This window comes from Fukomys damarensis, unplaced genomic scaffold, assembly GCF_012274545.1.
Source record: "Fukomys damarensis isolate Sample0158 unplaced genomic scaffold, DMR_v1.0_HiC HiC_scaffold_19, whole genome shotgun sequence".
Classification (NCBI taxonomy): domain Eukaryota; kingdom Metazoa; phylum Chordata; class Mammalia; order Rodentia; family Bathyergidae; genus Fukomys; species Fukomys damarensis.
The window spans coordinates 66,164,634-66,188,361 of record NW_022900931.1 but is presented as its reverse complement, the minus strand read 5'-3'; the positions used below and the strand labels follow the sequence as shown (position 1 = coordinate 66,188,361).

At 48.4% G+C, this 23,728-nt stretch overlaps 1 protein-coding gene across 4 annotated transcripts; it reads left to right on the top strand.

Moving 5' to 3' along the window:
- Positions 1-1,376: 1,376 nt before the first annotated feature.
- LOC104857230 (sialic acid-binding Ig-like lectin 5) lies at positions 1,377-12,899 on the top strand. 4 transcript variants are annotated; one of them, XR_004518030.1, is made up of 10 exons: positions 1,377-1,471; positions 1,544-1,927; positions 2,139-2,417; positions 2,605-2,652; positions 3,222-3,479; positions 3,558-3,842; positions 4,074-4,173; positions 5,261-5,342; positions 7,384-7,526; positions 12,397-12,470. XR_004518030.1 is itself a non-coding variant. In XM_019206495.2 (9 exons), exons 1-9 carry the CDS (start codon positions 1,428-1,430, stop codon positions 12,577-12,579), a joined length of 1,557 nt encoding a protein of 518 aa, XP_019062040.1. In that variant the 5' UTR covers positions 1,378-1,427; the 3' UTR covers positions 12,580-12,899. The 4 variants fall into 4 exon arrangements, 3 of the variants coding, with proteins under 3 accessions (XP_019062040.1, XP_010615315.1, XP_033621806.1); XM_019206495.2 differs by lacking the exon at positions 7,384-7,526 and having other exon boundaries at positions 1,378-1,471; positions 1,650-1,927; positions 12,397-12,899; XM_010617013.2 differs by lacking the exon at positions 7,384-7,526 and having other exon boundaries at positions 1,378-1,471; positions 12,397-12,899.
- Positions 12,900-23,728: the final 10,829 nt, after the last annotated feature.

Here is a 23,728-nt window from a genome sequence, read left to right as displayed (position 1 = left end):
GTGCTGCTCACCCAGGCAAAGCCTGCTTGTGCCACAGCTACATTCCCTTTTTCAGTCTTTGCTTTACCTAAGACAACCTTACCTGTAAATTGCATGCCATTACTTCTTTGTTACCTGATCACTTAAGTAGAGAGATCCATATTTGGGAAGCTCAGCATTCATACTTTTGTTAAAGAAAAAGCACTCAACACTAGTTATCATGGAAAGGAAGATACATTGGGTGTATTGGATAAGTGTCAAGAGTATCACATTATATACTAATTATCAAAGTGCTCAGAGCAGACTGGGAAATTTGATCAAGGAGAGTGTTTGTCAGCCTTTAGAAAAACACTACAAAATTTGTCATTCAGTTTTTATTAGAAAACATCACATCAAAAGCATAAACACCAATATGCTGAAAATATTAAAATATAAGGCTACTCAGAAAAATAATTTTTATTAATAGTGCAGGCTGCATATCTCGTATACCTGCATACTTCCCTCTCAGAATTTTGGCCAATACTCCTTGGTGGCCTTTCTATGGGTGACACTTCTGAAAAGGGATGTGTATACTTAGAATATATGTAGAAGTCCGCATTGCATCATGCATGGTTTATTGAAATTTCTTTTGATCGCTCCTAAGTCAAGAAGCTTTCTTTATTCCCACAGCCCATTATCAGAGTTAAATGTGAAGACAGCTTTCTTAAGTTACTGTATTCTCACAAAAAGTCAGTCATATGACAGGTTACTCTAGGCCTTTCTCAGGCTCCTGCCAGGGAGGTGAGAAGACTCTATAAGGGAAGGACCCCAAAGATTGACCTTCGTGAGCTTTCTGGTGACAAAAGTGTCCTGTATCCGTCTGGTGCCCCGTGTAGAGGAATGAAGTCCTCTCTCCAGACATTTAGTCCGGAGGGCCCTGGGCCTCACTCTCATGACAGTGAATGTGCCGCATTCCGAAAACTTCCTCAAGGCCAAGGTGCTCAAGCCCTTCCCAGTCTCAGACCCCACAATTTGGGTTTTAAAACACCTTCCTTTCTGGCCACTGTTTCAATAATTGTAGGACAATTTAAAATATGTCTTTCTGGAATATTTGGTGCTGAGTGGCCGGAGGGTGGATCGGAAGTGCATCTCACCAGCCCGCAGGGCAGGCCCTCACTCATCCCTCGGCATGCTCACTGTTGATGTGAACACTATTTGGAAGGCAGCCCTTTTCCCGGACAAGCTCTGGCTCCTGGAGGCCTCACGGTTCTCACTTACAGTGTCTGGTGGGCGTTGGGACAGCTGGCTCCCCAGCACCCATCTCACTCTGTGTTCCTCAGCACCAGTTCCCCTTTGGTGGCGGCCGCGGCTCTCCCGCCCCAGCTACTTCCGGTTCAGCTTCCTGGACACCGCCCCACAGTACTGCATTGCTTCCCTGACAGGAACCAAACTGGGTCTACCCCTGCCACATGCAGGATGCTGGGCCTGCTGCTGCTGCCCCTGCTGTGGGCTGGTGAGTGAGCTGAGGAAGGGAGGTCAGCAGGGCTGAGGGCCGGGCTGCAGCTGAGCGTCTGCGTCCCCACAGGGTCCCTGCAGCAGGATGGAGGGCACCCGATCCAGGTGCAGAAGGCGGTGACGGTGCAGGAGGGCCTGTGCGTGCTGGTGCCCTGCTCCTTCTCCTACCCCTTCAGGGCAGGGTCTTCTCCTGAAGAGTTCTACATGTCCTGGATCCGGGTCAGGCGAGACTCATCCTATGGCGATGTGGTGGCCACAAACAACCCAAAATACGAACTGAAGACTGAGATCAAAGACCGATTCCACCTCCTTGGGGACATCCGGACCAGAAACTGCTCCCTTAGCATCAGAGGAGACAAGAGAGAGGACACACGAACCTATGTCTTCAGAATAGAGACCAAGAGACATGCAATATACACTTATTTACATCATCTAGTGACTGTGCAGGTGACAGGTAGGCACAGCACCCAGGAGGGGACCTCGGGTCCTGGACGCCCCATGTGGAGCAGGAACAGGATGTTAGACCCTTCTCTGCTGGGTCTTGGGTCCGTGGAGGTCACAGGATCATGGGGCGTGGACCTGCTCGGTCCCTGAGGCACAGTGACTGTCGGGGTCACACTGCGGTCCCCACCCTGGGCCCAGGCAGCTCCCTGTGCCCTCCTCAGGCCTGACAGAGAAACCCGCCATCCACGTTCCCGAGCCTCTGGAGTCTGGTCGCCCCTCACGCCTCCGCTGCAGCCTGCCAGGGTCCTGCCAAGGGGGGCGCCCCCTCACCTTCTCCTGGTCGGGTGACGCCCTGAACTCCATGGACCCCGGGACCCTGAAGTCCTCAGAGCTCATTCTCACCCCACGGCCCCAGGACCACGACACCAGCCTCACCTGCCAGGTGCAGCTCGCAGGAGCTTGGGCGACCACGGAGAGGACCATCGGGCTCCACGTCTCCTGTGAGTGTGGGGGACGGCTGGGTCCCAAAGGCAGTGTGAATGAACTCTCTGTGTGTGTGGTTTGCTTTTCTGGTGGGGAGCGGGTCAGAGGACAGCAGCCCCAGTTTCCACTTCCATGACCTCCCTGGGCGCCTACAGGGCCTCTCCTGTCTCACTGCTACTCTAAGTGAGGCGTGTCTCTCCCCAGATGCTCCACAGCACCTCAGTATCAGCCTCTTCTACAGAAATGGCACAGGTAGGAAAGAGCCGGTTCTCTCTGGCTGGGACCACTTGAGTGGCAGTGGGGAATCAGAGCTTGAATGTGGCAGACAGTGGAGGAAGAAGGGCAGGAGTTATCACCCTTTGTCCCCTGCTCCCGTACACCCAATGTTTACACGCATGTGCGCATGCCCAGACACGGACACACATACTGTGCTCGGAGAGGAGCAGCCTGGATTTACCCACCTATCCCCGTTCATGGTCCATATTCTCACCTGGGTCACCTTTGCGTGGTTCAGCCATGTGGTCCTCCTGCCCCTCTGCTCTTATTTCCTGCCGTGACCAAATCTGTTTCGCAAAGCCACTGTGCCTCTGTTTTCTGTCTCCCACGGTCCAGGCACGTCCCAGGGAGATTCTGAGCCTCCTCTGAAGATGCGAAGCTCAGTCTTTTGATCAACTCCCTGCAGCTGTAAAGGCTCCTTCTTTGAGAACCTCTCCAGGATGGGTCTAGGGAGGAGAGAAGAGGGAGGGGCATTAGATCCCGGAGGAGAGAGCCACAGCACCTCCTGTGCATTCATGTTCTCTCTCTCTCCGCTTTCCCCAAAGTCGTCCAGATTCTACCAAATGCCTCACCCCTTTCCGTCATGGAGGGCCAGGCTCTACAGCTGACCTGTGCTGCAGACAGCTACCCCTCTGCACAAGTGAGCTGGTTCTGGGAGTCTCCTGACCTGCATGCCTCCCCCCTCTCCAGTACTGGGGTCCTGAAGATGTCTCACGTAGGGACTGCAGAAGGAGGAGGCTTCACCTGCCGAGCTAACAATACACTGGGATCCCAAAATGCCTCTGTGACCCTCTCCATGCTGTGTGAGTGTGGGGACTTCAGGGTCAGGACACCTGGATCCTGGAAGGGATGGCCCCTGTGACCTCCTCTCCCTCCCACAGATGCCCCCCAGCTGCTGGGCCCCTGGTGCTCCTGGGAGGCTGAGGATCTGCGCTGCAGCTGCTCCTCCCGGGCCCGGCCTGCCCCGTCCCTGCACTGGCGGCTCGGGGAGGAGCTGCTGGAGGGGAACAGCAGCAACGCCTCCTTCACGATCACCTCCAGCTGGGCCGGGCCCTGGGCTAACAGCTCCCTGAGCCTCCACGGGGGACTGAGCTCAAGCCTCAGACTCAGCTGTGAGGCAGGAAATGAGCACGGGGCCCAGAGCACCACGGTCCTGCTGCTGCCAGGTGAGCGGCCCAGTTCTGGAGGGAGAAAGAATGTTGGGGGAAGAAAGGGAGCAACCAAGGGGAGGCACAGGGATCTCGGAGGGATGGATGGGGCGGGGGTGGGGCTGGAGTCCAGACCCAGCCGCCTGGGAGGACAGCGTCCTCCACTGCCCAGCCGAGCAGGGGCTCGGAGCAAACTCACGAGGAGACGGGGCCCTGAGCGCCATCCTCTCACCGCCCTCTCTCCTGCAGGGAAATCGGGACCCATGGCAGGAGCAGTGGTTGGAGCCCTTGGAGGCGCTGGCGCCATGGCCCTGCTCTGCCTGGCTCTGTGCCTCATCTTCTTTTGCATGTGAGTCTCGGCTCCAGCAGAAGGGCTGTGCGTTAGGGTCTCAGGACAGTGTCCCTCTGATGACTGGAGAAGACGTGGATGGACATAAAGATTGTATTTCTCACAGGGCCCGGGAGCCACACAGGGGAGGTCAGGGAGCCTGAGGGAGGGACCCCGGGACAAAGCCTTTCTTGGGACCCAGGGCGTGGTCCAAACGGGACATTCAGCACGGAGGTTTGATTGACGGCTTAAAGCAGACGGGCCGAGATCAGAGACGTCACAGTACGCGCGGGAGGAGGCCACTGCAGCAGATCCACAGCCCAGGCCCGGGGCGGCCAGCAGGGCCACTCAGATACGACGTCCGCGGCTGTCCCACAGGGCGGCGGTCAGCAGGGAAAGCGCAGGAGGAGGGTAAGGGATGAGCACCGAGCTCCGACGGAGCACTGGAAGCTGTGTGGAGGGGCTGAGCGCCCAACGCGAGAAAGTACAGCACACGGGACGTGGGAGCGAGCGGCAGGGCAGAGGAGAAAGCTTGCGGAATTCCAGAAATGTAGAACTGAATTTCGGGGGAGGATGCCTTTCTTTCTCCTAACAGATTAAGAAATGCTGCGCACGCTGCCCAATTCATCCAGTGAAAGTGTGTAACCCAGTAACTTCTGGTACAGTTGGAGTCACGATCCCGTGACCACGACCATTTTAGAACTGTTTCGTTAGCCTAGATGAAAATGAAAGCCCTCATCGCCCAGCTGTGACGTGCCGTTTCCCCCAGCCCTGGCCCAGACTCTTCTCCCCAGACTGGCCGTTCTGGACGTTTCCTGAAAGTGACATCACGCCATGCGCGTCCTCACACCTGGCTGCCTTCACTCAGTGTCGTGTTTTCCAGGTCCCCATAAGCAGCACACGTGTGCAAGTTTTGTACGCACGAGAGATCGTTGTGGTGGACTCAGGTTATCCAGGAAGATGGGGTCCTCTCACATCCAGGAGGCCTCTGCGTTGGGTTCCAAGGCCTGGATGCCGTCATCAGTTTCGCCCTCTTATCAGGGGCCAGCGCAGCCTGCTCACCGTGCCCGGGCCCTGCTGACTTCAGCGTGTTGCTCTCTTCTCTTAGCATGAAGGCCCGGAGGACTCGAGCAGCTGGAGGACCAAAGAGAATGGATGACGAGGACCATGTCACGGGTACAGTCGCCTGGGTGAGTCATACGCTGAGGCCCTTTCAGTCCGCTTGGTAAGTTCAGACTGAGCTGCCAGGCCTTTCCCCAAATCCATCCCCCTGCTCACGCGGGAGTCCCTTCTCGCCCAGAGCCCATACATCAATCACTCCATACGGCGCAGTCCTCCTTCTAAATGAACCGGCCCGGCCCTCTGTTCATCCTCCTATCCTGCCCCGACTGACCAGAGTCCACTTCACATCCCCGCCGTCACTTCCCACCCTGGGCCAAGCCTGCCGGTCCGTCTTCCCAGGAGTACTGGCTTCCAGCCCCTCCGGAGTCTCAGCGCTGCCGTCTGATCCCCCACAGAGAACCAAGCCCTCATCTGTGGCCGTGCAGCCCGTTTCCTGCCCTGCGGACCAGCCGCACTGGCCTTCTCCCCACCTTCCCAGGGACCCCTCTGCTCACAGCTCTGAGCCTTTGCACGTACCGTTCGTTCCTCTGAAACGCACTTCCTTCCCTCCCTCCAGCACACCACCCTGTCTAAGCCTCCTAGCTCTGATCTCTCGTCTCCCACCCTGGGGAAACGTTGCCGGTCTCCCCCGTTAGCATCAGTGCCTCCCTTTGCCATGCGTCGATCATGCACCCTGTGCAGATGGGCTCCTTAGGTACAGTTTCCTGTCTCCACCCTCATCGTGTCTGCACAGTTCTTGGGGACGCTGGTTTTCTTCAGTCTTTCTCACTCGCTCCTGTCCAGCGCGTCTCTTCTCTTCTTTTATAAAACTGGACCCTCGCTACCTTGAGTGGAATCACCCAAAGAGCTTGGTTCCCCATCACCCTTCTATTCCTGGGACAACTACTGTTCACCTTTACTTACTCGTTTTTCTTCATAGCACAATGAACAACTGCTCCCACCATCCACTTTAAGACCAAACACCCTGATAATTACTCATATCTTATCTCTGCCCACGTCGCTCCTGGATCCATCTCCAGTAAGCACTCTTCTGAATCTTGTCTTTCTAGTGCCGATGCTTAGTTTTAGTTGTTTCTGAGGCCACGAAGGGTCCCACGAGCCAAGCAGTCTCCTTAGGCTTGCTTGTCGGCTGAATGTTACACTGTGAAGACTCAAATATTATTGCATGGTTTCAGCCGGTTCATTGATCCATTGCATATTTTCTTTTATCATTATGTTGATTATCTAAGCTCACACCGATGGATTTTCAAGTTGCTTCCAGATTGCAAGAATCTTTCTTGGACATTATCCTAGAATTTAATCACTGAGCCACAGTTCTGTAAATGTCCATCTTTAGAAGATCACGAAAATCCTTTTTCAAAGTGGTTGAATCCATTCACTCTCCCATGTCCCCTGCAATTTCCTGGTGGTCACCATCTTTCCAACACTGGGAATCAGGTCAGCTCTTTTTGTCATCTCAAGAGCTCACCACGGTGTCATTTGCTTCTCCTCGGTTGCCATAAGGATGAAAAATCCCTCTACACTTCCCAGGCATCTTCACACCTCCCCCATACAATACCCGGTCACTTCTGGAGCCCATTTTCCCGATAGGTGTTTGATTATTTTTTACATGGCTTTAACAGAAGGCTTTGTATACTAATATCTTTCTCATTATATGTAACATAAATTCCTTTTCATAGTGAGGAGTCTGTTTTCGCTTTCCTTGGGTGACTTCGCATGAACATAAGTCATTATCATATTCACCAACCTTCATTTTTCTTTTTTTTTTCCTTTTTTATAGTTTATTGTATTTCTTTACCCTTTTTATTAGTCTATGTTTGCAGTGCATAATGTTTGCACGTCTTGTGGGGAGTTGGGAAGTGCATCCAACACCTTAATTCCTTTTTGTTTCCTTTTCCTCCCCTCCGTTTTCCTCCCTCCATCTCTTGATCCCCTTCCCATGTGAGAAAGATGCATCTCCCTTCTTCCCCTCATCTACCTTTTCAATCTTCATTTTTCTACTGAGCATCTTTGAGGACTTACTGAAGACTATCTTTCCCATCCTAAGATTAGAAGTGTACTCCTGTGTGGCTTCTACTAAATATTTATGTTTTCCTTTTCATATTGAAGTACTTCGTCAACCTGGAGTTGGTTCCTGCGTGTCACATACAGTGCCGATCCATCCATTCCTCCTTCCTTTTTTGACGGTCCCCTCCCACCAGCCTGCAGTGATCCACTGAGAAGCCTCTTGCATACTGCTGTTCTCTACCTGCGTGAGTCTCTTTTTACTCTCTGAGTCAGAACTGTCTATAGACTCAACAGCCTACAAACTTTTTCAAAAGTTCTTATATCCGATAGGACAGGACCCATCACTGATCTCCTGCAACAGAACCCTGGCCCCTTATCCTTCCATTTAAATATTAGAACCAGTTTGTCAGATTCCAAAAATTATTCCCATCAGTGTTTTCACTGGAATCACAGTGAGTCTATATCTCACTGTGGGAAGAATCTGCACATTATAAATTCAAGTCTTTTTATTCATGGAAACAGATTTCTATTTGTCTAAATCTCTTTTAGCATTTTCAAGAAAGTTGTAGAATTTCTTCACAGAGATTTTCCAAATGTTTCATTTTCTCCCTAAGTACTGCTATTTGCTGCTGTCGTAAATGCTGTCTTTTCAAAAGTGCAATTTCTGATTGCTTGCTGTTGGAATGCAGAATGAAAGTTTTCTTTTTCTTAAGTACAGGGGTTTAGGCTATTGACAAATATCACAAGTTGTTTGGGTGTCATTGAGAATCTCTGCTGCTTTGGTAGTTGAGGAATTCTTAGGAAACCCTAAGCATACTGACCTGTTCTTTTGTTAGAGATGCAGAAAATGTCCTCAAAATTAGCAACGTTTTATTTTAACTGTAATTATTTGCTGAATCAAAGCAGTTGAAGTGCAATGTTATTGCTGTCAAGAATTAACCCATCCTTCTGGACCTCGACACTGAGCAAAAAACATCTGGCCTCATACACACCCTGTACGTGTCTTTTTCTTCTAAGAAGTTTCACATTTCCATAAATGACCCACTTCTGAGTACTCACTTTGGTAGGGAAGTGAGGACGCACGTACACCCGGCCTCCCACAGCAACGGAAGTCTCCGCAATACCTCGGGCTGTGGGCAGGACATGGCTCCGGCTCCTTTCAACACCGCGCCTCACCTTCCCTTTCTGACGCTGTGGTCAGCTTGCCCAGGGCCTTCGCGGTAACCGTGCACCCTCCACGGTGAGGCCACCGCCACGGGGGTCCATTCTCTGGGTGCTGAGAATCACCTTTATCCTTTCTGATACAACAAATGAAACTCAAATTCTATTTTTAAAATAATGTATATACAAAAATTGAGGGTTTTAAAAATAATTTGAAAATTTTAAATATCACATTTTGATTTGGGGAATTATTTAGACTCTTGAAATTTCAAATTAGATGATTATATCATCTGAAAAATTATAACGAGTTATTTCTACCTTATTTATAATATAAAGACATCATTCCTCTTTCTTGTTCTAATATTCTGGCCAAGATTCTAGTCAAAGTCAGATGAAAGTGTGACCATGGGCACCTTTTATTACTCCAGTTTTGAAGGAAACACACTCATCCTGCCAGTTAATTGTTTGCTTTTCGCTCACCTTCATTACCTTAATTACTTTCTATCATTAAATCACTTAAAGTTTTCATCGTACATTTATGTTGAACTTTTCAAGTGACTCTGATAGGACTTTTTAGCTGTTAGCCTTCATCTATACCCTTCATTAATTGCGAAGATTATCTAAGATGAAACGACTTCTCAGTTTCCTGGAAGAACCAAAGTATTCGTGGTGTACATAATTTTGATACTCTGGTAGATTCAATTTGATAAGCTATTTTCCCCTCATTGAGTTTATTGGTACATTTTAGGTATACAGTACAGTTACATTCATCATTGGGATCTTGTACCTTTACACGACAGGTCTTGGTTCTCATTTTTTCCCTTGTCCCTGCCCTCTCTTCACCCCCTCCTCCCCTGCCCATTCAATTTGATAAACTTTTGCTGACAGTTTTGCTACTACATCCATGGGCATGTTCTTTTCCTTTCTTCTGTTAACTTTGGGCATCAAGGTAACTTAAAGGAACTAGAGATTATTTCTAATTTTTCTATTATCCAGAAGAGCATGTAGAAAGTTGGAATGGCTTGTTTCTTGAATGACTAATAGATATCACTTGTAAAACCATCAGGGCCTGGTGTTGTGTCTATGGAGAATTTCTTTATGTGCCATTTTCTAGTGCAATCATTTTATGTGTTCTTTTGTGATTTTTTAAAAGATTTGTTCATTTCACTTAAGTTTTCTTTTTTTCAAAAGGATATGTTAAGGGTATTTTAGTTAAGGGTAATTCTCCTTTTATATTCCTGACATTAGTCACTTCCCTCTTTTTTCTAGCCAAACTTGTTAATTGTTCATCCATTTCATTATCAGTTTCAAAGAACCAACTTTTAGGAATGTTGAATTTTTTTCACCGTATCTTTGTTTTCTGTTGTATTTCTTTTTATTTGCGTTTTCTCAGCATTTTCTATTTGCTTTGATTAATTCTAGTGTTTTCTTACAAAGTTTTAAATTGAATATTCAGCTTCTTAATGTGTAACTTTCTTCTTTATGAAAGTAACTATGGATACGTTTCTCTCAAAATACCACTTGGGCTCCATTTCAAAAGTTTCACCACGTTTTGTTTGGCTGGTTGTCTTGCCATAGAGGAGATCAAACTCAGAGCCTTGGTCACGCTAGGCGAGCACTCTGCCACTGAGGCACATCCCCATCTCATCCATTCTGAAGCTGTTTATTTCGGTTATTTTAACAGCATTCACTTCTGGATATTGTTAAAACCCAATTGTGAATCTTTCTTTGACTCTTAGACTATTTGGCATCACGAAGTTCCTAATGTATGGAGATTTATAAACACCTTTCCATGGAAGAGTCTAGCTAGATGTTGTTCAGTCAAAATGCAAGGCTTTTATGATAACTTTCAAAATTTTGCCGTGACCTGATATGTGGCCTATAACACTTCCTGTGTGTGTGAGAATGATGCATAGTTTAGGTAGTCCCCAAGTCCAAATATTGAATGATTGATCGTCCTTACCTGTCAGTACTTGAGAGAGGTGTATTGAAGTCTTACATTGTGGTAATATATTTGTCAGTTTCTTTCCTTTGTTCTTTTGTTCTTTTTTTTGATATCAGGGATGGAAGTCAGGACCTTGCACTTGCCAGGTGCAGTGCCCCTGAGCTACACCACTGGCCCTTCTTCCCTTAGATCTATGACATGTATTTCTTATAGCTGATGTGCTTTAAAATTAAAATCATTTTAGAAGTATTAAATCTCAGCAAATTGAACATTTCATCACACATAGTGATCCTCTCTATCCTTTTGTGGTAAAGTATGATTTGATATTAATATAGTTACACCAGTTTGTGACTGGTTACAGCTTGATATTTTTTCAAATGTCTTTCCCACCAAAATTTTATGTGCTTTGGCTTCAATGGTGATATTTTTGTATAACCAGGTTTTTAAGAATGAAATTTTAGACATTTTGTTGAGCTTGTGCTATTGCTATCAGTATTTATTATGGGTTTTGACATATGGAGATGTCTCTTTAATTTACCTTTAACTATCATTTGGTTCCACTTCCTCAGTATTTCATCTTTTTTGTTCTTCCTTACTTAAAAATCAATCCCTGGGTTTTTGGTGTGTGTGGTAATGGGGTCTGAGTCCAGGCCCACTGCACTGAACTACAACTCCAGCCAGCTTTTTGTTGTTGTTTTTTTTTTTCCCTGAGCTTCCCTAGTGGGTTCCTGTCTCAACCTCCCAGAGTTCTGGGGTTACAAGTGTGGGCTATGACACCTGGCTAATCCCTCTGTCTCATACCTAAAAGAACTTCGATGTACTTTTATCATCTTCTTAACTCTTGATCTCTCTTCTGCTCTCTAAAATATCAACATATTCTCTGCAGATCTGCAAATAACTAATTCTGGGTTATCACTAATATACCTAAGATTTTCTATTCATTGTCTTTTTAAATATGCGCTTCAGGTTTTACTGAAATATTCTGTCTTCATTATATCTCATACATGTCACAGGAGTTCCCTGTGTGCGCCCCCCCCCTCCACCTTCCTCCTTCCCTCCCTTATGTACTGAGGTTTCTCAGGATTTGTGTGTCTCTGAAAATATTTTTATATCCCTATGTTTGAATTTAATTTGCCAGAATATAAACTCTAGGATCAAACAGCCTATCAGCCATCTTCTCCTCAGGAACTATGTGCTGCATTTCTCTGTATTTTGGCCTAGAGGTCCAGATATAAACTAGCCCTGCCCTGCTGAGAGTCCACGGGATATGATTTCGTACACATTCAGCATGCCTTCCACAGGACAGTTCTGGTGAAAGCCTAATGCCAAATTCCAAGCCACGAGCAGGGTCCCTCTCCCAGGAAACTTGTTCATGCTGCCAGATGCCCCGTGTTTCATCTGGCAGTGTCCATTCCATTCCTACCAAGTTAGCTGCTCTCCGGGACAGCCCTGGCCAGGAGGGAGTCAGGTTTGGCCATGTCAGTCGGGTGAAACAGTGGAGGCAACCAAAGCAACTTTCTTACTTACAGACCCCGGAGAGAACAGGGCAGCACGCTTTCACAGGACCAGTGGGAAGAAGGGGTGGTGGGAAGTCGTGAAGCCTAAAACGCCTTTATTGGGGTCCAGGGTGTTATCTGAGTAGGTTTCCCTTGGGAATTCTAATGGGTGGGTTTAGAAACAAGTGGAATTCTGTGGAGTCGTGCTGTGACTGAGACGCAGATCCTGCACTGGCCATGTGGGATGCGGTGGCCAAAGGGTCAAGTCGAGTAAGTTGTATCTCGATGTCCCATGGGGAAGTGGGCACCGGGAGGTGGTTTATAAGGCAGATATCCAAAGTAATCACCTGAGGAACTGGGAGGAGGTGAGAACAAGAAACTGTACCAAGGATGAGAGAGTTCAACGTATACTCAAAATAGATGCTGAGACAATGAACACTATAACTTGGCTTTAAGAATTCACACCACCCGTACCTCTATGTTCCTGCTGTGACTGCCCTTTCTCCCCTTCAGGATTCCAAGCAGAAGCCCTGGCCAGACAACCCTCAAACGAAAGCGCCCCCTGTTGGAGATGACTTGCCTGGCGGGGAACAACAGGAACTCCATTATGCCTCTCTCAGCTTTAGGGAAATGAAGTTTTGTGATGTGAAGTCACAAGAGCCTCCGAACCACAAGGCCACAAGGAGCACAGAGTAGTACTCAGACATCAAGACAAGCAAGTGAAGATGCACCCACGGGTCCACGCTGGCAGGAGGATGCACAGCCTGTCTGGGGGAAAGGAGAAGTCAGGGACTAACTATTGGCACATGAAGAGCTCTGGGGACAGTGTCAACCTTATTGTTAAGAGCATCCCTAGAAGGACAGCTGACCGGGATTAGACGGACTTGGGTTCAAACCCCCAACTCCAGGACTAAGACTTTGTTATTAAGCAGTTCACTTCATCTTTCTGTGCCTTGGTTTCCTGTTCTGTGAATCTAAGATCATGTGTGCCACCTAAAATTGTTATGAGCATTAAATAAACCACACTGGGAAAGAGGTCCTGTCGGGGTGAGCTCGGGGCTCCCTTCACCAGAGAGGCTCCCACGGGCGAGTCTTCCGAGCTGGGTGACCAGGTGCAGAGAAGCCGGCAGCAGCACACTGGCATCTCTGCCCTCCCCAGAACTCTTCACAGCCTCGCCGGGAAAGACTGGGATTTGATTTATGACGTGGCATCTGCTGTCTTCTGCAACCTCTTTGCCCCACCTTTATCTGCCCATCCTTCCAACATATCTCTTCTGCTCCATTTCCTTCCTCATCTCATTCATGAGATGGCCAGAGAGGCCATCTAGCAGCCCAAGGGCTGCGCCAGACTCTGCCCTGCTCAAATGGATTCGTGACTCCCTGGCTGTAACGATACACAGCACGCACCGCCTCTCACATTTGAAGTCCTTCATAATCTGCCTGGTACCCACTCACCCATGGTCTCTTCCCGGCTCTCCTTTCCCTAAACTTCTCACGCTGGTTCCTTTCAGGGTGCTTATGATTTCAAACCTCCCCCTGGAAGCCACACCACTTCACTTTCATCTGGTTTGCACCATCTTGTTCTTCAAATCTTGGTGCAAAGTCAGACTTGCGTGCGTAGGCTGCAGACGGAACCCATACGCCCCTTTCTTTAAGGCTGAACTAATTTAGATCTTTAAGTGCTAAAACAAACACAAGGAAAGATTTTAAGCAGCACCCAAGCTTAGAAAAATGGCATGGTTAATTCTTGAACTTTATAGAATCCACAAGGAAAGGAGTGGAGGAATGCCGGGGTAGTACTAGAGGACACTGATCCCAAATCTCCACTCTCCAAACCCCATTTGCAGTACTGTCAGTTGAGCTGTGATTTTTTTTTAAATTTTAATTTTTTGGTACTTGGGATCGAACTCGGGCCCTTGTGCTTGCGAGGCAGGTGGCAGAAAAAAATGAGCTAAATCCCCGGCCCCTGAGCTATGATTATTACTTTGGGTTTTTGAGTCAAAACATTTAGGGGTACATTTTAGGTGTACATAACGATAATACTCATCATAGGGAATTTGCTATAATGTTTATTATGACAGACTTAACCATTCTTATCGAGCTTCAGGTTGAAAGCAACAAAATCCTCTGGGGGGAAAAATGAATAGAGGAGAAGCCTCCACTCAAAGAGTATAGAAAACCTGAAAGGAAAATAGGAACTACCTAGGCTACAAGTTGGGGGAAAGTATGAACCCAGAGAACTAAGCAGATCTAAGATGAAATGACAAAACTCTCAAAAGTCATTTGCTTATATTGAAAAATGTGAATTTTGGTCTTGTAGTCTTGCATGTGGTCCTAGAAATGAAAGTCCAGACTCTGGCCCTGCCTCGGATGGGAAGTTTCACAGGAGAATATCCTCACGTTGAGTTTGCATTGGGTTCAGGGAAGTCAAAACCAAAGACAAGGAGAAAATCTGAGCAACTATGAGAAAAAAGACAGATTACCTTCAGAAGGAGAGCAGTTTAATGGACAGCTGAATTGACAGTGATGACCACACAGAGCAGGAGGAAGAACTATCTTTAACATCAATATGTAATCCATATTTCACAGAGAAGCTCAAATGAAAATCCAATAAAGAACTTTTGAAGCAATGGGCCGGGGATTTAGCTCAGCGGTTCGGTGGCCTGCTTCGCAAGCGCAAGGACCTGAGTTCAATCCCCGGTACCAAAAAAAAAAAAAGAACTTTTGAAGCAAATAAATGGGGAAATTTATTATCTGAGGAATAAATCAAAAGATAGTTTTAGAATTCTTGACAATAATAAGCTAAGTACAAATGGAAGTAAGAAGATTTACATTTCCCAATATCTACATATTCTGCCAAAGGAGAGAGAGGTTTTCAATTACTAAATACTTCAGTAAATTAATTGTGCATGCTGTAATTTTTATGACAATGACTGAAAGAGTTAGAATCATAGTATGCAACTAACAATAGTTAGCGTACTATAAAAACTTAGTCAACTGAAAGAAGGCAACAATGGGGAGATATAAAGCAATGTAAATTGGTGACATGTATTAAAACCAATTTAATATGGAATATTTATGTGAAATACAATTGGATAAATGTTTCAGTTAAAAACAATCAGCTTGGATTAATATTTCAACTGCAGGTGCTCACCAGTTTAAGATGGGATTATTCTCAATGAATCTATTCTAAATTGAAAATATCATAAATTCAAAATGCTTTTAACACACTTAATCCACTGACCACTACAATGAATTGCACAGCACACTATACAATGCGTGCTGTTCACTCAGAATTTCTGACTGGGGGAGGTGGCATCCCTGGCACTGCCCAGCACCACGAGATGGTACTGTGTTGCCTAATGTAGCACAGGAGAAGGTCAAAGTTTAAAATTCAAACTACATTTTCTACCAAGTGTTTATTACTCTTGAGCCAAAACAATCAAAAGTCAAACCCTGAAATGCCAAGGATCATCTTTACATGGTCTTCAAAACATCTTTACGTGGTCTTCAAAACACGTAAAGTGTAACAACAAGGAAGGCAAAATGCAAAAAGGAAACACATTGTATATTATGTCAACATTCACGAAAAGAAAATTTGCGTATTCTACTTGATAACTCAAAATACACATTACCAGTGTGGTGCACAATACTGAGAGTTCAATGCCAGCCTGAATTACAGGGTGAGACCTTATCTCAAAAACAAAACCAAACCACATTACTACCTTGCTCTATATGAAATGTTAAAGTACTCATTTATATTTAAGGATATACACACAAGTACTATGTTTACAGGCAAAGGCAGGAGAAAAAGATGATCTCAAATCTTCACACAGGCCAGGTAACTCATGAAGATTGGATTGGACGGGAAACAGAGGGGTTTCACTGGGTGCCTTCACATTCTGTCTCTTGAACTGAGAGGTGATTATACACTGTGAATGGTAAGGATATTTTTCATAACAAAATACATGAAAATATTGCTAGCTAGGAGACAGCTGATGTTCTGATAGCCATCTTTCATTGACAAGTTTGAAAAAAATAATTTTAAGACAATATGACCACAATTAACTCAAGGAGCAGCCCAGGGCAGGAATGTTGGAAGGAAGCCGCCTGGCAGAAGGGGAGCGACCCAGGACCCCCAGTCCCCAGTGCCCTGCCCCACAGGAACTCCCAGGGGCCTGTGGGGCGACGGTGTCCGCCTCAGCTTACAGACAAGGCACCGCGGCAGTTCCGCAGAGCAGGTTTGCTCTGACGCGGGTGCCGGGCCAGCGCTGAGTGCAGCGTGCGGCCACAGTGAACACCTCGAGCGGTCCTCATAGTAGTTTGCTTCACAAATCAAATTTCTAAATCCTGGGTGCAATCAGACAACATGCATCTTGCTAACAGCTCACAGTTTCCACCCCAAGGTGGGAAGGGAACACATTTTACCAGTATTTCTGGTTATCATCACTGATCTCTGCACGCTCTCCAGTTAGAAGCTCAGCTTCTCCCAGCCTCCTCCACAGCTGACCTGATATTCTCCAGAAGTTACGTTCTCCCTGCAGTTCACACCGGGATCTTACTCTGCAGTGCTGGGTGACTAGCTTGGTAGCTCCCCTAAGACACGAAGAAATTCACTGGGCAATTCCTCCTCTCGGGACCTTGCCGTGGAACGTGCTAAGTGACAGCTGCTCAGTAATCGTGGGCTGGGCTGCGTCCACTGGAAACGGAGTGTCCTGGACCAGTGAGAAGACAGCGTCAGGAGACAGTCCTCGGAGACATGACCTTGAACCTGGAGATTCCCCCTCTACTGGGCAGCTCTCCTACTCTTCGCTGGGCTGCCATTCCTAGAGTATGGCCTGTTGGCCCATTTTTTCAGATGGAAAAAAAATTTTTTGTTTTTTTGGTATGGGGGATTGAACTCGGGTCCTTGTGCTTGCAAGGCAGGCCACCGAACCACTGAGCTAAATCCCTGGCCCTGGAAAACTTTCCTAATGTTTATCTTCTGTAATTTGAGGGGGGGCAATCTGGGAGCAAGGTGACCCAGGAGCACTCTGTCTCTGGTACTGGGTGAGAGTGGCTGCACTTCCACTCCCAAAGATGCACCAGTGATGTGAGAGACCCTGTGAAGGCCACTTACCATGTCAAGTCTCGGCTTTTCACTGTCCAATGACGTAGGGTTTTGTGCGTGTGTGTGACTCTGGAAATTGAACCCAAGGCCTTCACAATGAGCTACAGTGGAGTCACTAGGCCCGGCTCAAATAAGAATTATCAAGCAACCTCTCTCAGAGATTGTGAGAGTTTGATGGAGCAATATATAGAAAGGCACATCCTGGGCCTGGCACTCAGGGAGCTCCAGTGAACACCCATCTGTTTCTTCATCTCTTGCAACTTAACTTGCAACTTAAGCGTGACCTGAGGACCAGAAACATCAGTGTAATACAGAACTTCAGAAAAGTTCCTTTTTATTCCTGTCCCTTTATCAGTCACCAGAAATTCTAAAGAATGAACCGAGGGTAACAAGAGGGTTGGGAGGGGAAACAAGGAGATGGCTCTTCCCACTGCCACTTCCTCCCCAGCTCCCTTCCAAGAAGGACCCTGCTTTTTTTGAAGCCCTCTGGCTCAACTCTTCTGCTGGCCTGAGCCTCAGGACCTTGGGCCCATGAATTTGGGTCCAGGGCACTTACAGCGAGTTGCCTCAAATCAGCCCGGCTGTGGATCAGCACCGCGGAGAGCTCCCAGACGGCAATTTGGTGCATCCCAACTCAGGCACGGTGGACGGAGCGCCCTCTGCAGACAGAGCTCGGCTGTCGCAGATTCAAACTAAAGGCGGTGGAGTGGGGTTGGTGACATTCTGTCCTCAGGACAGAGGTGCTGCTGGTAAGGGGCGTCCAACCTCCTCCTCCGTCTCCCCCGAATGTCCCCGACCTCGCCCTCGGAAGGCTCAGCTTCGGAGGCATCTTCCTCACAGACCACTTCTTTGCTGTCAGGGCTGACTCTTCCCCTCTACAAAACTGTGTCGGGTTCCTTCCCTCCTCCCCTCACTGCCCAGCGGGCTGATGTTTTCCTCTGGATTTTATTCCCTTCCTTGAGCTGCCAGCGAGGTCTGGACAACAGAACACGGTGTCTCTGTTTTGTGCCTGGAGCTGTCAAAGTCCTGATTCAGCCCAAATGGAGGAACAAAGTGTTAGGAGGCTGGTGGAGAGCTTATATTTTTAGCAGATGAGGGACAGAAACACATTCTAACTCTTCCTCCATTCTACATGAACAGCAGGTACTCAGACCGGGAAAAGGATTCTGTGACCTCAGTGGCCCACAGGACGGACAGAGTTGTCATGAGGGGCTGAGCAGGCCAGGTGAGGCCGGGGGAAACTGTGGTGGGGCAAGGAGAGGGAGATTTGATAGATACAGGGGAGGCCTGTAGGGTTGGCTGAATGGTTCAGAAGTCGAAGCTCATTCAGAAAGTATGAACGAAGAGCTCATGGGAAATCAGACAATGGGCTGAAAATGCAGGCAGGTCCAGCTGCAACCTTAGCTGAACTTAATGACACCAGAAAACCACAAGCATCACACTCAAGTCTGGGGCTCTGTCTGGGGCCCCAAGTCTCAATGGCCGCTTTGACTGTTCAAGACACCTTTCCAGATGAGTGTGAATTCAGCCACCCCTTCTGGAAGCTTCTTTAGTGGCCACACTTAGGCTAAGGCCCAGAAGAAACAAGATTGCGTCTCAGGCATGTCCTGGACTCCAGACCCTCCTGCTCTGAGAGAGACACTCCGAGAACTCCAAGTGAGGACAGACAGGGAGGAAGGAAGGAAAGGAACGGGGAAGGCAGGGCGGGATAATGAGCTGCACAACGAGGAGACACCATGTAAGCGAAAGATGAACCGGTGGGAGGGGTCACAGACAGGTTACCACTCAGCCGGAGTGAGGAGAGTTACTGCCTTGGTAGTGGCTTTGGGGAAGGGAAGCTCCTGGCAGGGAGGGAAAAGTCTGGGACAGCCCGACACAGAACATCTCCAGCCGTCTGCATTGGCCCTTGACCCTGAGACAAGGGACTAATCAAGTAACATCAGGGGCCCTAGACTTGCCCACCCCAAATCCTACTGTGAGTGTGCAGGGTGAGAGCGCTGCAGGAAATGACTTCAGGAGGTCCTGAGCGTTCATTTTGGGAAGCTACATGAGGAACAAGCTTGGTAGCAGCCACAGACATGAGAAGTGGAGATGCCCCGTAGGAAAAGCTGCCTGTGTCCTCATCCTCTGACCCCTCCGCCTAAGATAGGTGTCAATTCTAAAATTATTTCTTTTGATTTGTCGATGGGGCCAACATATACCATGGTCCTCTTATCCCTACACCCAGACCAGCCCACAGGGTGCAGGAAGAGAACCGAGGGGCCTGGGCCACCTCCCAAGGAACTGCCTGACCACTAGCCGCTCCGCCAGTACCAAGGAAGCCAGGATGGGGGATGAGAACATTTTCCTTTGTGGGAAGACTTCTTGTGAGATACTATCATTGTACGCACGTGGCAGGTAGGGAGGGGCCTCACCCAGGGGCTGGGGTTGACAGAAGGCATGGAAGGCCCAGGTACGGGGAAGGGGCCAGCTCACGGACTGTGCAGGGGCCACTCCTAAGGCCACACCCTGCTCTGTCTTTCAGGTCCTCCATCTCCTCGGGGCTGACCCAAGTGCTTGACATTCACATCCTAGCAATCTGGAGTCAGGGGACATAGGGGTCCTGCTGTCCCCATACTGGACCCATGCAAGGGGTAGGACACCCAACAACTTCTACTGGCAAAGGGCCACCCCGAGACTGCCCGAACACACAGTCCTTGTGGTTGTGGTGGGAAGAGCTCATGCACCCTGTTCCTTGCACATTCCCCATCAGGGTCCCCCACGTGGATTCAGACCCAGTTCACGACTGCCGACTCTCAGAGGGAGCCATCCCCGCCTGGGTGATCCAGCGACCACACCCAACAGTTTCAGATCCGCTTCTCCCAAGACCTCCACAACAGCAAGCGCTCCTCAAGCATAAAAGACGCCCCCGGTGCCAAACACAGAGAAAACTAGGTTTTCCTGCAACACGACGGATGTTATAGTTCACATCTTCAGTGTCCCCCAAAAGCTCACTGCTGAAGACTTGGCCTCCTGTGCGGCTGTTTTCAGAGGTGGAGCCTTCGGAGGTGATCAGATCCCAGTGGCTCTGAACTCATGGGTGGGTTAATCCATTTATGGATTCAGAACCTAATGGGCTCTGGGGAGGTGGTGAAAACTGGGTGGCAGGGAAGAGTAAGAGGAACTCTGTCATTGGAGGTGTGTCCTTGGGTGCATGTTGCTTCCCGCCCCTTCCTCTTTCTTGCTCTCTGTTTCCTGGTTTCCCTGAGGTGAGCATCGTTCCTCCGCCATGTTCTCCCACCATGACACACTCAGCACAGGCCCAAGAGAGACGGGGCCAGGTGACTGTGGGCTGAACCTTCCAAAAGCATGAGCCAAACCAACCTTTATCTCTTCATAAGTTGTTTACCTCAGGTATTTTGTCACAGGGATAGAAATATGACCGGAAGAAATGTCCTAGAAGAGGACAGTGGGGTGGGGTACATGGGCCCAGGGAAGGCATGGGGACTCCTGAGTCATCGGTTGGGTGACGTTTCTTGCAGTTGGTGAGGTCCCAGAGCAAATAACCTTCTGGTGTGGCTCATGGCTTGGAGACAGGTTGGCAGTCAGGGGACAAACAAGGGCTGTGCAGGAGTCCCTTGGCGGGTAGCATCCTATACCTCTGGGGGTGCAGGCATTAGACCAGGGTTTGGCAAACTCTCCAGGCGACACGATTCTGACAGTGATTTGCCAGGCCGATGGTTTGAAAAGAGAAAAAAAATGGAAAAGCTTCACAGTGTTTGGAGCCCATGGAAAGAAAGTGTGCACAGTAGATGTATAAAATGGTGCCCCACAGGCACAAGGTCCGAGTTCAATCCTCGGTACCAAAAAAAGGAAAAAAAGAGTAGGGTGCCATGAGACATAAGCCCAGTACTGTATTTGGACATTTTTCTTCAAATGGATTGTTGAGTCCAAGCAGACAGAAGCTAGGTAGCACATCCACAGGTCTCATGGGGCTAGAGGACTGAAAGTTGTGGGTTCCGGCCTGCCAAAGAAGATCCCTGGTAAACAATGAAATCTTTCTGGAACTTGGAAAGTTAGAGTAAGCGTGAGCTGGAAATCGATGAGCCTTCATGAGAATTGAAACCAGACTCCAAATTGCATCAATCTCTGATCAGAAGAGAGCGATCTACCTGCTACAAGCAAGAGTAAGCATGCTCTGGAGAAAGATTCTACGACCCAGAGTCTAAAACGATCTCTAGCTGCATCAGAGTGCAGCTGGAGGAAGATGGCCGAAGGGAAGTAGGGGGCTCAGGGGCTCACTGGGAGACTGAGGCTTTATACAAACGTGGTGCAAGCTGAGAGGTGATGCTCTGAGTGTTACTAAACTGTTCAGGGGTCTAAAACAGGTGTGGGTGGACAAGATGGAGTTTGAGAGAAATCTGAAAAGCTGAGCACACCCTCTGCTAACGTGAGACACCTATGGGGAAGTCTGTGGCAGACCCTAGGGAAAGCCATTGCCTCTGTACAGCTGCTGTCTCTGAGCACACAGCCAAGCAGGGGGAGATGGGCTTGAGATCATTTTAGCCAAGACTGCTGGCAGCCCGGAAGACGACCTGGATGTGGAGAGAGCAGAGCAAATTGCACTGTATGTCATTTTATAGTTGTATGTGGTAGGATATGTCTGGTCCTAGTTACTCCTGTCTGCCTTTTTTTTTTTTGTCATGTTTTCTAATTCAGTTGTGAAATTTTCCACTTCAGCATCTAATCTCTTGGACATGAGAGTTAAATTGTGCGCCTAAAATTCCTAGATTGGGTGACCTGTGAGCCTCTCCATGCTTTGTTTTTCCTCTTGGTGTTGTTATTTTGTCATACCTCCTGGCTTCCTTGTTAACTTTTTATTGAATGCAGTATTTTGTGTCAAAAAAAATAGAGATGTTCTGGAGCTATAGCTCGAATAGTCTTCCTCTGGGTTCAGGGACAGTCTAGAACAGTCTAGAACAGTCTAGAACAGCATTGCACAGTGATGATGGAAACCTTCTGTGGACTGTACTGTTCATTATGGTCACGTGTGGCTATACAGCACTTACTGAGCCGTTTTAAATTTAATTTCAATAAGTTTAAGTGTAAACAGGCTCGATTGGCTAGGAATATCCTATTTTCCCTTTCTTGTAAGCACATAGCGATGGGCCCCATTAACCAATCCAGTCTGGCTTTGAATTTGAAACTGGGTTGGTCCTTTTGTGGATGGTCTGACTTCCAGTTGACCCTTACTTGTTTTGTAACCCTTTTTCAGCCCTACCTGTAGGTCTAAGGTCTCTCCTTGTGAGAACCTAGTCATTTTACCAAATTTTATGAGATCACCAAGGGGAAAGTCTAAGCGTAATGCTGAGGTCACCCCAGTGTTCCTCCATCTCCTCCCAGATTCTGGTCCCTGTGGCCTGTCTGCTTTACTAGCTGCAGACTTCTGTCTCCTGTCCCACTCATGACCCAATTAAAAGCTCAGTTTAGGATCCCACCTCTTGGCCTATTCTTCCTGCTTGCTTCCTTAGTCTTCTGGCTTCTCCAATAGAAAAAGGTTCTCCGGCCTGTAATCCTAGCACTCAGGAGGCAGAGGCAAGAGGATCACTGCAAGTTCAAGGCCAGCCTGAACTACCCAGGGAGACCCTGCCTCAAAAAGAAAAAAGACTCCTTCCTCTGGGATACTGGCCACTTGGATAGTTCTTCAGTGTCTTCAGGTTGTCTTGTGTTAAGTATGTGTGTCTTCTTTTTCCAGCTGGCCTTGTGGTCTCTGTTGACACAAGCTCTCCATAAACGCTAGTAACCTCTTTGTTTTATTTTCGTCTCTGAATATGAGAGTTAAATTGCACACCTCCTCAAAGACATCTTGGCCTCCCAAACTAAAACAGCACACTTGACACTTTCCCTCTTCTCTTGCTTTACTTTTTATTCACAGCCCTCCTCACCACCTGGCAGTATATATTCGTTACCTCTATCCCATAAGACTGTAGGCTCCAGGAGATTTTTTAACCAATGCCCAGAAAAGCCCGTACAATAAGTATTTCTTGAATGACTGATAGTATATTATCCAATGGGTGAGGGATCTGGTCTGTGTCCTCAGACATGGGTCCAAGAGGGTAGAACAACACCGAAAAATGTCAGATGGCCACACAGCCAAGAGAGGACTGTGGGGCTGGGATTCAGAAGAGCCCCACACCAAGGGCTGGGTGGGGTGGGAGGACGGAATCAAGGAAAGCTTATACGAGGACACTGGCGGATTTGAGCAGGGAGATGACAAAGGAAGGGCATTCGCGGTAAGGGAGGCAGCAAATCTAGAGGGGTCAGAGATCCCTGAGTCTTCCCAAGGGTCAGGCCGGGAGCTCAAGGCCTCGTCTTTCCACACTGCTTGGACAGCAACCCCCAAACCAAAGCCCCATGGTGGCCAAACTTTGCTATGATCGGCCAAGTGGCCACCATTTAGTCAGCACGGCACCAAGTCCTTCCAACAGCGCTTTGATTTTATTTTCAGAGAACAGGGAGGGTCAGGGAGCTTTAGTCACTAACCCAGGCTCACCCACAAGGTTCGGGTGAGGAGAGGGGTCCCCATAACATCCGGGTGCCTGGAGCCGCGTGGGGTGGGGATGAGACGGAGGTGCGGCCTGCCGGGCCGGAAACACTGGCAGGGAGGCGTCCAGAGGGCGACCTTGACGACCCGTGCCGCCCTGGGGGTGACTTTGCCGATTTCCCCACAGCCACCAGCGCACCCTGAGCCGCGCC

Bases quoted from the DNA above. Each gene is read 5' to 3' on its own strand.
- LOC104857230 (XM_010617013.2), top strand. From the start codon at position 1,435: ATGCTGGGCCTGCTGCTGCTGCCCCTGCTGTGGGCTG. The intron at 1,928-2,138 runs GTAGGCACAGCA...TGCCCTCCTCAG, and splicing joins AGTGACTGTGCAGGTGACAG to GCCTGACAGAGAAACCCGCC. The intron at 3,843-4,073 runs GTGAGCGGCCCA...TCTCTCCTGCAG, and splicing joins CACGGTCCTGCTGCTGCCAG to GGAAATCGGGACCCATGGCA.